The 14,622-nt window shown below is 38.6% G+C and overlaps 1 protein-coding gene across 9 annotated transcripts in view; it reads left to right on the forward strand.

Annotated features, from left to right (window-relative positions):
* The window catches only part of rftn2 (raftlin family member 2), a 186,283-nt gene that overhangs the window by 153,771 nt on the left and 17,890 nt on the right, over positions 1 to 14,622 (forward strand). For 7 of the 9 annotated variants that reach the window (XM_069934549.1, XM_069934546.1, XM_069934551.1 and 4 more), the window contains exons 15-17: positions 1,204 to 1,315; positions 6,873 to 7,203; positions 7,826 to 8,029. In XM_069934549.1, the coding sequence (XP_069790650.1) occupies positions 1,204 to 1,315; positions 6,873 to 7,203; positions 7,826 to 8,029 (647 nt within the window). Of the gene's footprint in view, positions 1 to 1,203; positions 1,316 to 6,872; positions 7,204 to 7,825; positions 8,030 to 14,622 lie in introns of those variants that run through there. The other 2 variants (XM_069934554.1, XM_069934556.1) reach the window with 2 other exon arrangements.

Consider the following 14,622-nt stretch of genomic DNA (forward strand, 5'->3'; position numbering starts at 1 on the left):
GCCCCAGCGAGGAACAAACTCATGTCCCTGATTTACAAGACCAGTGCTCTAACCACTGAGCTATTGGAGCTTCAGAGGTTGAAGTGATGCATTTTGGAAGGTTGAATTTGAGGATGGAGTATATGGTTAATGGCAGGGTTCTTAATAGTGTGGAAGATCAGAGGGCAGAGGGACCTTGGGATCCAAATCCATAGCTCTCTCAAGGTTGCCATGCAGGTTGATAGGTAGTTAAAAAGGCTTATGGTGTGCTGCCCTTCATTAGTGGAGGGATTGAGTTCAAGAGTCAAGAGGTAAAGTTGCAGCTATAAAACTCCGGTTAGACCACACTTGAAATATTGTGTTCAGTACTGCTCACCTCATTACAGAAAGGATGTAGAATCTTTAGAGAGGATGCAGAGGAGATTTACCAGGATATTGCCTAGATTGGAGAATGAGTCATATGAGGCAAGGTTAACAGAGCTTTTCCCTTCAGATGAGAGGTGACTGAATAGAGATCTATAAGATTATGAGATTATAGGATGGACAGCCAGCACCTTTTCCATAGGGCAATAGTAGCAAATACCAGATGACAGAGGTGAGGGGAGGAAAGTTTCAGGGAAACTTCAGGAGTTAGTTTTTTTTTCCACACAGAGTAGTGAGTGCCTGGAATTCATTGCCAGGGATGGTGGTGGAGGCTGGTGCAATAGGGATTTTTAAAAACTCTTGATCAGACACAAGGATGCAAGAAAAATAGAGAATTATAGGTGTGAGATAGGGAAAATTTAGAATGTTGAGTAGGTATATATAGATTGGCTCAACATTATGGGGCAAAGGGCCTGTAATGTGTTGTAATGATCTATGGATTAAAACTACATATTTTAACAGAGTACCTTAAAGAATGCAGTTTGCTTCTGTTGGCATCTGCTAAACAAAAATAAGTATCATTTGCTTTGATCTTTGATATATATAGAGAAATGTAAACTGATTTAATACAAAACTTTTAAGAAAGTGCAAGTGCTTATTCTTTATAGTTATTGTAGAATGCCATTTTCCAAATTGAATTTAACAGTTATTGGAATATTTTTGCTAAAATCAATTCTAATATGAACAGAAATGCTTCTTCTGTTCTTCGTGTATATGTCCTGAAAAAAATAATTTCTTTCTGGTGAGTAAAATTGTTCATTATTCTAATGTAGTTTCTGGGGTTATTTTTCTTCAATACAGTGTAAAGAAGTCAGAGCAAGGAGAACAGAACTATAGCAAGCTGGTCGTTGAAGAATGGTCTGTCAGCAATCAGATGCTGTCCAGTGATGTTTTGAAAGGGCTGTTGGACAAGGTACTCTGTCATAATGCTTGCCTTTCAGAGAAGCCTGTTGAGTCATGAACAGAATCAAGGATAAGTTCTTGGAAGTGATGAATGGTGTCAAATAAATGAGTAGTGTGTTGATAAATCATTTCTTTGAGGAGCACCTGAGTAGGTACTCCATAATTGATCAGTTTTCCAATTGAATAATGTATATTTTTCTCTTTTGGCTTGTTCTTGGTGATTTTTAAGTTTCACCGTTGTTGTTTGCCCTATCGTGGTACACCTGAATAACACCTACAGGATGCACATCAGATAAATTATTGACTCTTCACTTATCATAAAATCAGTGTTTAATTTGCAGGCCTTTTAAAAACTTTTAGGAAAATCTCCTTTTGTGTTTAAAATACAGTTGTTTATATCTTTACCTGGAATTCAAGCAACTGGCAACGCCAAGCAACCGGCAACACCAAGCAACCAGCCAAAAAAAAGTGAGGAAATAAATAAATAATTTTAAGTAAAAATGAATGTTCTCCGAAGCAAAGCACAAACCCTTGGTGAAATTGGAGCAAACCAGTGGAGCGCTCTGGTCGTGCCCTGCCCACAGCAGCGTGTTTGAATAATGTTTCAAAAAAGTTGTGTTTGAATAAAATGGCATCTTCCAGGATGAAGAGTGGCCAATGCCACTGGGATGACTCTCCCAAAGTGTCACCCCATCCCTGTCTAGTAAGAGTCTTTATCTCTGTTTGTATATTATGAGGTATATTAAATTTAAAATTATAAATTTAGACATACTGTATGGTTACAGGCCTTTCAGCCAATGAGCCCATGCTGCCCAGTTACACCCACTAACCTACAACCCCCAGTGTGTTTTGAAGGGTAGAAGGAAACGCGGGGAGAACGTACAAACTCATTACAGACAGTACGAGATTCGACCCTAAGTCCCAGTTGCTGGCGCTGTAACAGCATTGTGCTAAACTGCTACGCTAAATATGCCACCCTAAATAAAAGTTTAAAATTGTAAAATTAAATGTTTTACTCTAGTAAAGATATTAGTAAGGCTTTATTTGTAAACTTGTGGGAGGAACAGTTCATTATGGTGGCGGCATGATTTAGCGTAGAGGTTAACACAACGCTATTACAGCACCAGCTACTTGGGTTTGAATTTAAATTTTGTGAGTTATGGGAATTACCTGATTAAAGTGAACTTAACATAATTAAAGACTGCAATACTGATATTTTTTTTCAAATTGCTTGACATTTTGCACGGTCTTTTGCCTTTTAAACTGTTTATTCTTAAAGTAGGGGTATTAGATAAGCTTTGGAATAGTGAGCCTCAGGCAATTGGAAAATTCACATGTCCAGCATCTGCAATTCCCGTTGGTGCCAGTTACCAAGGGTTCTATTACACTTTTGCTCAATATTGAAAAAAATAATGTTTTGAAACATTTATTCATAAATAATACAAAATTTTATATTTTACTATTCAATTGCTTCAAGTTTAACATATGAACAAACCTAAAAAATTTTGAATTTTCATCTGTTCAAATAGTAAATGAGATAAACACTCAGATCTACAAATCATAGCCCACACAGCAATGTTTAACCTAAAAGTTGACCTATCCAGGTTTTATAAGCAAAATAACATTCCTCGATCTTATCAGAAGACAAAAGTGATTTAGTTTGGACACAGAAAGTTTAATTATGGTTTATGTCAGTGTCACCAAAACAATTCTATTTCTTAAATAAATGCTTAATTCCAGAGAGAATAGAATATGTGTCAGTTCCTTTGCTTCCTTCCTTGACATTTGAACCATCCTGAATCGTAACCCTGCTCACCCCTTCTTCAATAGCAGTTTCCATTCTTTCCCTTAATCCCACCTATCTGTCCCTCTTCTCATGCTAACCCTGCTTCAAACAATAAAGAACATAGATAAATAATTTTAAAAATTCAGGCCAAATGGTACTTTCCTCATGTTCTTCCAAAATTGTATTTGATTGAATTAAAGCATGGCTTTAAAAGAAGAAATAGGCTATCATAATGTGGCAGATTCTGATGAAATATGAAACCAGTTTCTATTTTCTCAGATGCTGCCTAACCTGCAGAATATTTTGAACATTTTCTGATTTATTTTACAAAATATCAGTTTAGCTGCTTTTATTGTGTGACAGGGTTGTCTAAATTGTTAGATTTTGCCATTTCTCAAAAAAAAGTTGCAAATTGTCTTTCAGTGATTTAAGTTTACCTTCCATAATTGCATTCCCAAGGACTCCTAAACATGGAATTCCCAAAGAGGACTCACAGTTGTGTCTCAGTAATGTCGGCAGAGTAGGAGCAGTAAGATAGGAAATGAGAGACAATAAGCAGATAAGATTTCTAACTTTTCTGACTCCACTATTAAAATCACCCAGGAGAATCTGTTTAACTCCTTCATGAGCTTGGGCCTTGGGATTTCTCCAGGTGGAAGTACGTTGATCTGCAGCTTGGGTTGGCACATATGCCATGATCACCACAGTGTGTTGGTTCCACAGTAAAGTGACTCAGAAGGTTATGAGACCTTTAATCTTCTTTGGCTTGGCTTTGCGGACAAAGATTTATGGAGGGGTAATGTCCACGTCAGCTGCAGGCTCGTTGGTGGCTGACAAGTCCGATGCGGGACAGGCAGACACAGTTGCAGCGGTTGCAAGGGAAAATTGGTGGGTTGGGGTTGGGTGTTAAGTTTTTCCTCCTTTGTCTTTTGTCAGTGAGGTGGGCTCTGCGGTCTTCTTCAAAGGAGGTTGCTGCCCGGGCGGCGGGAGACCTTTAATAATCCAATAGAAATTACTGAAACACTTGACTGGTTCATTCTTGGTGCCGAGTCAACCTGGTCTTAGTGCTGGGTTTGAAGCTGATCCTGTATTCTGGTATGATGAAAGTTTACTCTCATTCACATAAGTACAATGAACTGATGAAATGAAAAGGCTTGCTGCAGTTTCAAAGGTATGTAAAACACACTGACAAACATGAAGACTTGATAATGGGTTTCCAGCCCAAGACATTGACAATTCTTTTTCTCCCACATAATGCACTGAACTCCTCCAGCAGATTGTGTTTAGCTCCAGATCCAGCACCTCCAGACTCTTGTGTGTTCACAACAAGTATAAATTAGACTAACACAGATGTGTCACAAGAGAAAAATTAGGGAAACAATTTGAAAGGATAAATAGACAAATATTCACATTTATAGTAGTGCAAAAAGTTGAGCAGTTTTAATAATGCAGACAAATCTAAGGTGGTCTTAGATTATTGTTATGGTTTGGGTAGTATGGGTAGATTCAAGAGTCTGATAGCTGTTGGAAAAAAACTGTCCTTGAACCTCGAGGTGCTTGAAATTAGGTTTCTGTACCTTCTGCTGTACTCCATGCTTTTCAGAATCTCACCGTGGCCCCTTATTGTCAGGGGCTAGTATTAATCAAAACCTGCCCAGCAGGACATTTCTGATTTGCATTTCCAGATGTAGGTGTAATCTTTTATTCTTTGGATATTAATTTAGCAGCATCTGAGTTCAAAGCAGTGAAAGCAAAAGAGCATTCAAGTCAATCACTGTGGAGGTTGTCCATAATGGTTCTGATGTCCCAGGTTGCCAGCTTCATGTTGAGAAGTGGATGATGCCTGTGTGCAAATTCTTTAAATGTGCAGGACCCATTGATCATGTTTCCATTCTCAATATCTCACAAGATGGATTTGCAAACCATGAAAAGAGCCAACCCGGTCCTCTGTGGGCATAATCTCACTGTCAGCCAAGGTTAGACAAAGCTCTTCTTTATCTTCCTCACAACAAATTTGCATCTTGCCTCCATGAATTCCCCACTGGAGCATTTCTATGGAATAAATGGCAGACTGTTCAAACTTCATCATCTCCCCTCCAGGATCAATGTTGTTAAAGCATCAGTCATTGAGGTGCAGTACACAAATAGCACTTCAAAAATTATGCAGCTTGGAAATCAGGCTGCAATTCATCACAAACTCTTTTACTGAACTTACAAGAGAATGGATCTTCCATTTGACACCATTTGGCAAGGACCTCCACTGATTTTCCCTCATTGGATAACACCTGGCACCAACAATATAGTTTCATGATGAGATTCTGAAAAGTAGGTTTTGTGAGGAAGGAAATGTTCAATCAAGATGTCATACACAGCAGACGTGCCTGCCTCACTCCCTGTACATTTCCAAGACGTAAAGCAGGTACCTCACAGCATTGGATTGGTACCACTAATTACACACGTAAATACAGCAAACTTGTAGGTGGCATTGGAATTGTGCCATGTTTCCCATGATTGGAGAATTTAGAAGGCAAAATTTCAGGATTGGAGGGCATCACTTCAAAATATTATGCAGAGGATTTTGTCTAGCCAGAAGATGCTCAACTCATTATACACCCATGACTGTGTAGCTAGGCACAATTCCAGTGCCATCTACAAGTTTGCCAATGACACCACAGTTGTCGGCAAAATCACAAATGGGAATGAGGAAGTGCACAGGAGGGAGGTAGATCAGCTTGTTGAATGGTGTAACAACAACCTTGTGCTCAAAGTCAGCAAAACCAAGTAGATGATTGTGGACTTCAGAAGGACGCCAGGGGAACGTGATCCAATCCTCAACTTGGGCTCTAGTGGAGATGGTCAAGAACTTCAGATTCCTGTGTGTCAGCATTTCCGACAATCTGTCCTGGAGCCTCCATGTTGATGTGATCACAAAGAAGGCTCACCAGCGACTATGCTTTGTGAGGTGTCTGAGGAGATTCGACATGTCACCGAAAATGATAGAAAACGTCTACAGGTGTACCATGGAGAGTATTCTGGCTGGTTCCATCACTGCCTGGTATGGAGGTGCCAACTCTCAGGATAAGACTAAACTCCAGAAAGTTGTTAACTCGGCCTGCGAAATCACAGGCACCAGACTTCACTCCATCGAAGAGATCTACATGAGGCGGTGTCTTAAAAAAACATCGTCTATCTTCAAAGACCCCCACCACCCAGGCCATACCCTCTTCACTCTGCTACCATTTAGAAAAAGGTTCAGGAGCCTAAAATCGACTGCTCAACAGCACAAGGACAGCTTCTTCCCTATTGCCATCAGATTCCTGAATAACCACTGAACCACAGACACCACCTTACTTTACGTGCACTATTATTTTTATTTTATGGTAATGTTGTAAGATGGTTATCATATAAATGTTTGCTCTGTGACGCTGCCTCAAAACACTGAATTTCACGACAGTAAATTTTAACTCTGAGAAATCTGTGGAATTTCTTGCCACAGGTGGTTGTGGCAGCTAGGTCATTGAGTGTATTTAAGGCAGAAATTGATTGGTTCTTGATTAGCCAGGGAATCAAAAGTTATTGGAAAGAAAGCCGGGCAGTGGGGCTGAGTGGAAAATGGATCAGTTCATGATTAAATGGGGGGCAGACTCAATGGGCTGAACGGTCTATTTCTGCTCCTATGTCTTATGGTCCACAGAAGCACAACCTGCAGTATATGCTTGTTACGCTATTTAATTAAACAATTTAAAAATATTTTTAAAATAATATTATTTTATTCTATTAGGTTAATGATTCAGCCAAGAAAGGAATGAAATTCATTGGATTTTTGAACCAGCTTCATTCCCAATCAAAGTCCTGCAATGGCACAAATTTATCAACAGAACCAGATGTGGATTTGGCTCAGGATGCCAACTTTCAGATACCAGATCAAAGTAAGCATAGTCCTGACCATAACTCTGTAAAATTCAATGAGGGAACTTTAAGTTCAAAGTCAGTGGAATCTGCAGAAGAAGGAGAACATGTTATAGAGAATGGTTCGCCTCCAGAAGATCTTTTGCATGGGAAAGTAAAGGGAATTGGAAAGGAAAGCTTTGCTTCTGTTCAACCAAAGGAAGGTTTGTGCCTTGGTTATATTTTTAATTTTTTACTTCTTTCACATGTATTTATAGCATAGTTTAATATATTATTTTTTTATTTTATATATAGCATACTGTGATGCTCTGGATTTATTCCCACCTTCGTTAAAATGCATCTGCTATTGAGCATATTATTGAATATTATGAGGTGCAATGTGAGAAATTGAGTTCCACTTCTGCATCCTATGAAGGATTGTTCTACTTTGCATAACCATTTGTAATCCTAAAATAAAAAGTAATTTTAACCTAACCCATACAGGAGCAACTTTGACTACCTGTTTTTCAGATTCCTGCTCTGAAAAGATTGGTCAGGCCACATGTTTATCACTCCACAATCCCTTTCCGCTCAAGTCTGATGGGATTGGCTTGGCTGGTCTTTTACACCCTTGTCCTCATCCTCAACAGTGTTTATTCAACCAGGTGGCCTTTCCGATGGGAAGTCAAATCAATTGGCTGGTGTCAACAAAACCTATCACTTTCCTTCCAACCAATGTGGGTTTTCACAGAATTCCACAGTGTTCTTCTGAACTACCTGTTGTAGCTCATTAGGAAGATGTTTAAATGAGTTGTTGTTTGTTTTTTGTATTTCTTTCCGATCTAGATTTGAAACTGTTTGCTCTTTTCAATGTTTCTGATGAAGACTTCAGTAAGCGGTCCTATCATGAAGGCAATCTTTCTCTCAGAGTAACGAGAAAAGGCCAAACCATCTGCACCCTGGAAGCAGATTGGTTAGAAATTACAACAACTTACTACAGAAGAGGAATGTCCTTGGTTGATTCATTCGTGGACTGGGAAACAATGAAGGGTAAATATATACTTTTGTCAAAAATTACCAAAATACTTTATCAGCAGCTTTTCCAATTATAGCAAAATGTAATACATTTAATATTTTCAGGGAAATTGTCTCAGTTATTATTTTTACTGCTTTGAAAATATCTTGCCATTGAAAAAGATAAAAATATGTTTGACTGTGTACATTATTAAACATAAAATGGTCACCATAAGATAAATGGAAAGGTTTATATCTTGTTCAAGGCAGAGGGCATGCATCGGATCAAGGACATAGTGAAAATGAATGCAATCTCTTACGTTATAAGTATTTGTCAGGGTGTTACTATTAATTCAGTGAAGGACAGTAAAATGCCACAGAGCATATTGTCAAGATTATGGACCAATAATAGGTGGATCATCCATTCAAAGATACCTGAGATACACAAATCTGAAGAGTTTCAAAGATGTATGTGGAACACCAAGAAAGGATTGAAAGCAATAACCCTGATGGATCATTGATTCTGGTAAGCTTCATGAAATATATCTTTAATATGAAACTCTTTACTAATCATATTGATTAACTCAATGTACATAGTGTATTTTTTCCACATAAAAGTCAAGAATTATAACTGTAGCCTGTCTGTTTGGAACACAAGTTAGGCATAGGATAAGAGCAGCAACATATTCATCAAGGATTCCCAGGCATCCAGGATCTTGTCTAAAAACAATGATATGCATCATATTGTGTGATTAAGAGACTAATTCCATCTGGTTGTTTAAATCAAGCTCTGGAGGCCACTCGAGGGAATAGATTGAGCAGAAGAAAATATCATGACACCATCAACTGCATAAGTGTATTTTTCTAGCTACGTAGTCATGCTCTAGGATACTTGAGCCACAGTCTCACAGTGCTGAAGACCTGAGTTCAACCCTGACCTCAAATGCTGACTGTATGGAGTTTGTATGTTCTCCTCTGAGCATGTTTCCTCAAGAGAGTTCTTATTTCCTCCCATATCCCAAAAATGTGTCAGCTGGTAGGTTAATTATCCACTGTAAATTTTTCCCCATGTGTCAGGGAATGGTAAAATCTGGGGGAGTTTAAAGAAATGTAACAAGATTTGTTTTAAAAAACAGGAAGTGATGTAGGACTAGTGTAAATGGGTGGATGTTGGTCATCATAAACTTGATGAGTCAAATGGCCTCTTTCAGTGCTGTAACTCTCTCCTATTCCATATTGCCATTCGAGTTAGGATTTGGCTAAAATATTATCTGCAAGTAAGATCCAGACAGTGTTCGACCATACCTTGGGTGTGCAAATCACTACAACTGCATCAGTTAAATTTTTATATGAATGTATTAAGTGTGCAGTGGGAACATTGTGTACATGTTTGTTTATTCCTCCATAAGGTTCAGTAGTTTAACTATTTGGCAGTCTTTCATAAAGTGAAGGGTCTCAGTGTAGGTGCTCACTTACCCTGAAGCCTGTAAAAACAGTTGCATAGCCCATAGAAGAAGCTGACATCTCATCAGTGTACATGTTTCCAGAGCACAGAAAGAATAATTCTGGTGAATGCATGAGAGCCTGACATCCATTAGAGGAACCTCACAAGGGTTCCACCATCTCAAGGAGCAGGCGAACTGAAGGACAGCTTTTAGGAAGCAGTTCTGTCATGTCATCTTAACCCCAGAAGAGGAGCTTCATACAAGCTCACATAAAAGCACAGGATATATGCTGTGATTGAAGCAGAAATTCTGCAAAAAACACACCGAAATGCTGAAGGAACTCAGCCGGTATTTTCAGTGTCTATTGGAAACAGATATATTGCTGATGTATCAGGTCTGAGCTCTTCTTCAAGGAATAATTCTTACTCTTTATCCGAAAAGTGCTCTTTATCCAAAAAGTCTGGATTCAACAGTGTAATTTTTCAATCTTGCATACTATTTATTGAACAGATCAAGATAAGCCTTGTTCCTCTATATCGGAGAGTCTTCAGCTAAGTAGATTTGTGCATCTGCCAAGTTTCCACGGGACTCTCCTCCCACTCATTTTGATTTGACTTCTGCACCATTTCCTTCTGCTTCACTTCTTCATGTTTACCTAGTTTCCCTTCAAAGACATTTATGCAAGTCGGTTAATTTCCCATTGTGGTAGCAAGACGCAGTTCTTGGGTTTTAAAAAATTATCTTGAACTCCAAGGTGTAATGATCAGTAAATATTTTTGATCCCTATTTTTGGTGTTACTCACTATTCCTTAACTCTTTTGTTCTCTAGAGATAAGACCGCCTAACCATTCAATCTCTTCTGATTGATGTAACAACTATTCAATGCTGTTATCAACCAAATCAATCAATTCTGTCCCTTCTCCAACCCTTTTATATTTTGCTTACCCTTCCAAATAAGTAATATGAATTATTGACTTTACTTAATTTTATTTTGTTTATTGTAGTTAATCTCAGAGGAAAGCATTTTATTGCAAAGAGAAAGTAAGAGACCCACTTTAACAATGAGTTTTTTTTAAATACAGGACATTGGTGCCCATAGCTTGTAAAATCAGCTTATTAATCAAATAGATCGGTCTTTAGTCCTGGTGCAGTGTCTCAACCTGAAATTTCAAACGTCCCTTTGCCTTCACACTTACTGCCTAGAGCACTAAATTTTTCTTGTTTGTTTTGTGCTCCAGATTCCTGAGTCTGCAGTCCCTTGTGTCTCCAGATTGGTCTAATTTTATTACACATGATTTGATTGAATCAGCAATTTTCTTTCTATCTTGTAATGGATAGAATTCTCTAACCAATGAAATATATCCAAATATTTATGGATAATTATCGACAAAAGCTTCTTCCACAGCAATGGTAAATATGATGAAAAGCACTAATCAAATAAGTTCCTGCTATTGCAAATAATTTGTAGCATGCAAGCATATGACTCATAATGCTTAATCATCCAATTGACATCTCCTGCCATCCCGGGTTAAATGAAATCCATTGACAATTGTGATCATGCCTTTTCTAGTTTTCCCCTTTAGTTTTTGTTCAGTCATCCCAATAAACTCCAGAGGGTTGTTAACTCAGCCCACAACATCACAGGCACCAGACTTCACTCCATCGAGGACATCAACATGAGGCAGTCTTAAAAAAAGCAGCTTCTATCCTTAAAGACCCCCACCACCTAGGCCATGCCTAGCTACCATTGGGAAAAGGTACAGGAGCCTAAAGACGAGCACCCAATGACACAAGGACAGCTTCTTCCCTGCTGCCCATCAGATTCCTGAATAATCAATGAATCAAAGACACTGCATTCCTTTTTGTGGACTATTATTTTTATTTTTTATAGTAATGTTTTAAGATGGTTATAATATGAATGTTTGCACTAGGATGCTGCCACAAAACACCAAATTTCATGACAAATTCTGATTCTTATCCCAAACTCTCCTTGCTGAGATTTCTGTGCAGTTACCACAGTAATCAAACTGGAATGAAAGATTTTATCCTTGAATGAACTTGCTGTTCCATAATCAACCAGGAATGTATCCTTGGAATATTTGCTGACCTTGACTTGCAACAGTTGCAGAAAAATAATACTTATTTTTAATACAAGTGGATTCAACAAATGCAAAAGCTATTTTTTAATATATAGTTTAACCATTATATTATCAAACAAAACAGCATGCATATAAAGAAATGTGGTGATCCTGCCAGAACTGCTGTAACAGCCACGTTGCTGCTGGTGAGAGCCCTGGAGACCAGGTAGCGGAGACACAGAACTTCTTCACAGGGTCCTACCGCCCAATGCCAACACTGACTGATCCATACAGGCTTTAAACGGCTGGTGGTGTTAAAGGAGCCAATGGTAGGTTTTTTTTTTCAATTCTGCAACCATGAGGTTTGTGACCAATTTGGTGGCATCTGCGCTGGGCAATGTACCACAAGGGATTGCAGACTCCAGAGGAGCAATGCACCAATGTGGGCTGCTGGCAACTTGTGATCAAGGACCCTTACAGGCCACAGATTGCTGGAGACTGGCTCATGGAAACTAGGTATCAGAACCGGGATTCATGAAGGCGCTTATGCCAAAAAGGGCCTCAGGTGCTGAATCGTGTCGAAATTGGATCTGGAGCTCGCGTTGCCGATAGTTTGAACTGGAGTTTGTATGGATGCAGAGGTTGCAGGAGTGCTGGAGGCGAATCCATGGACACTTAGAATCTCCAATGGGACTCTCTTTTGCTTCTCTTTCTCCTATTGTTAGGGGCATTGGGCAATGCTCATGACAATTCTTTGTTTGCCTTATAGCAAACATAAGTTGAAGTATATCATGTATACTTTGAAGCTTTAAATACCAGCACAAGAAAAGTCAGATTCAAATCTTTTACAACATAGAAGACCTACTGTGCCTGGACCAGCTCAATGAAAGAACTATCAAACTCAGTTACTCCTCAGCTTTACCAACTTTTTCTTTAATTTCAATTCTCTTTTTTCAGTTAATATTGAATTTAATTCCACCATTATTTCAGATATTGTCATTCTTTTTAGATTAAATAACAAATCCATCCACAGGAAAGAGTTCAACCACAGTTATAGATCTGAATGTGGTGCAGATCACTGGAGATCGTCATGGTTCAGTAGGTTGCAACGGAGATTACCAAAATATTACCACAGCTAGAGTTTGAAAATTATGATGAGAGATTGGTTGGGTTGGTTTTGTTTTCTTTTGAATAAAGGAGGTGAAGTGAAGATTTAATTCAGGTATATAAAAAGATGAGAGGCCTCAACAGGCTGAACAGGAGTCTATTTCCCTTTAGAAAGAGGTGACATAATTTCAAGGTAATTGGTGAAAGGATGAAGGAGTGGTTGAAGGGAAGTGTTTTTATCCCATAGTGCACTTGAGGTGAACTCACTGCCTGAAAAAGTGATGGCAGCAGGGGCTCTCGTCACATTTAAGGAGTAACTGTAAAGATCTATAATATTCATAACCTTGGACTGAGAATGGGAAATGGGATTAGTTGGGTTTTTTTTTGCCAAGAGTTCCCTTTTTTCAATTATATGAATTCATGTGTATGCAATTAAGTCAACAACATCAAACTAAATACAGTCTGGCAAAGGATCTTTGACTTGAAATGGTCTTTCTCTCTTTCCACAGATGCTGCCTGACCTACTGAGTGTTCCAATGATTTCTAATGTTAAGTCAAATCCAGTGTTTGGGAAAAAGTTCCCTCCTCTAGACCTTCAGTAAAGATGAAAAAAAATGAAGAAAGGTCAATCCCATTTCCAAATGTGGAGAAACTAACCAACATTCAAGGTCACAACTTAAAAGTCACCCCACTCACTGGTGTAATTTAATTTAATTTAGAGCAATGGCACACCAACAAGCCCTTCCAACCCACAAGTCCATGCCGCCCAAATACACACATTGGGACCAATTAGCCCACTAACTCCATACATCCTTGAAATATGGGAGGAAACTGGAGCACCCAGAGGAAACTCCTTACAAAGAGCGCCAGATTTGAACCTGGGTCGCTGGTGCTGTAATAGCATTGTGCTAACCACTACGTCAACTGTAGTTTAATAAAACAAATATGAAAAGGCATTGTGTAGCATTCCTCTGAAGAAGGGGGCAGGTAGGATTAGCCTTCCACACCTAGAATTAATGTACTGCCCATGTAAGTGTTTTTTGACTTTCTTGAAATAGTGATTGCCAGCCAGATAATGGCATTAAATCCTTGTATTGCTTCAGAAAGACGAGCCAAAATTAGTTGAGATTATTGGTCCTTTTGTATCTGACACCATCATCGTTGTGACAATCTCTATCTCTTCCCTGCTCATCTCAGAAATGTTAAAGCATAAGATATAAGATCAGGAGCCGGTCATTTGGCCATTTGAACCTGATCCCTCTTTTTTCAAAGTCGCAGCAGATCTTGAGCCATTTCCTGCATTGTCCCCCTAGCCTAATCTCTGTTTTGAAGACCATGCAGAGTAAAAAAATTCCAAAATTTTATCACTCTCTCCCTGAAGAAAATGTGTCTTTACTTCCATCCTGAAAGGCCTATCCTCATTGTAAAATAGTGATACTTGGTTCTAGACTTCCCTGTATCCAACTTGTTAAGCCCTGGAAGAATTTTGTATGTTTCAATGAGTTCTTTAATTTGTATAAATTCTGGGATCTACAGGCCAAGCTTACTCAATCTCTCCTGTGCATCAAATGGTGGAACCAACCCAGTGAACTTCCAACACACTCACCCTAAGGCAAAGAGATCTCTTCTTTTTGGATATAGTGTACAGAATCTGCATGTAATACAGCAGGACCTCACTTAACATTGTTGATACATTCTTACAAAGTGCTAATTTAAGTGAAACAGTGTTAAACAAAAACAATTTTATATCAAGGGAAAATACCACAGTATTTTATTTTCAATTTTTTTTATTATCAACATTATAACGAAACGAGATTGAACAAAACAACATTATTCAAGGACTTGCTGTGCTCAGTTGTAATCTCACCAAAGCTTTACAGAATTGCAGTTTTGTCTTTACTCCCATATAAATCATCATGTAAAAGAGGCCAATGTTCCATTTGCCTTCCTAATCCCTTAATGTACTTCTACGTTGATTTTATTCGATGGTTCCTTTCAA

This window comes from Narcine bancroftii, chromosome 4 (genome assembly GCF_036971445.1).
Source record: "Narcine bancroftii isolate sNarBan1 chromosome 4, sNarBan1.hap1, whole genome shotgun sequence".
NCBI classification, from domain to species: domain Eukaryota; kingdom Metazoa; phylum Chordata; class Chondrichthyes; order Torpediniformes; family Narcinidae; genus Narcine; species Narcine bancroftii.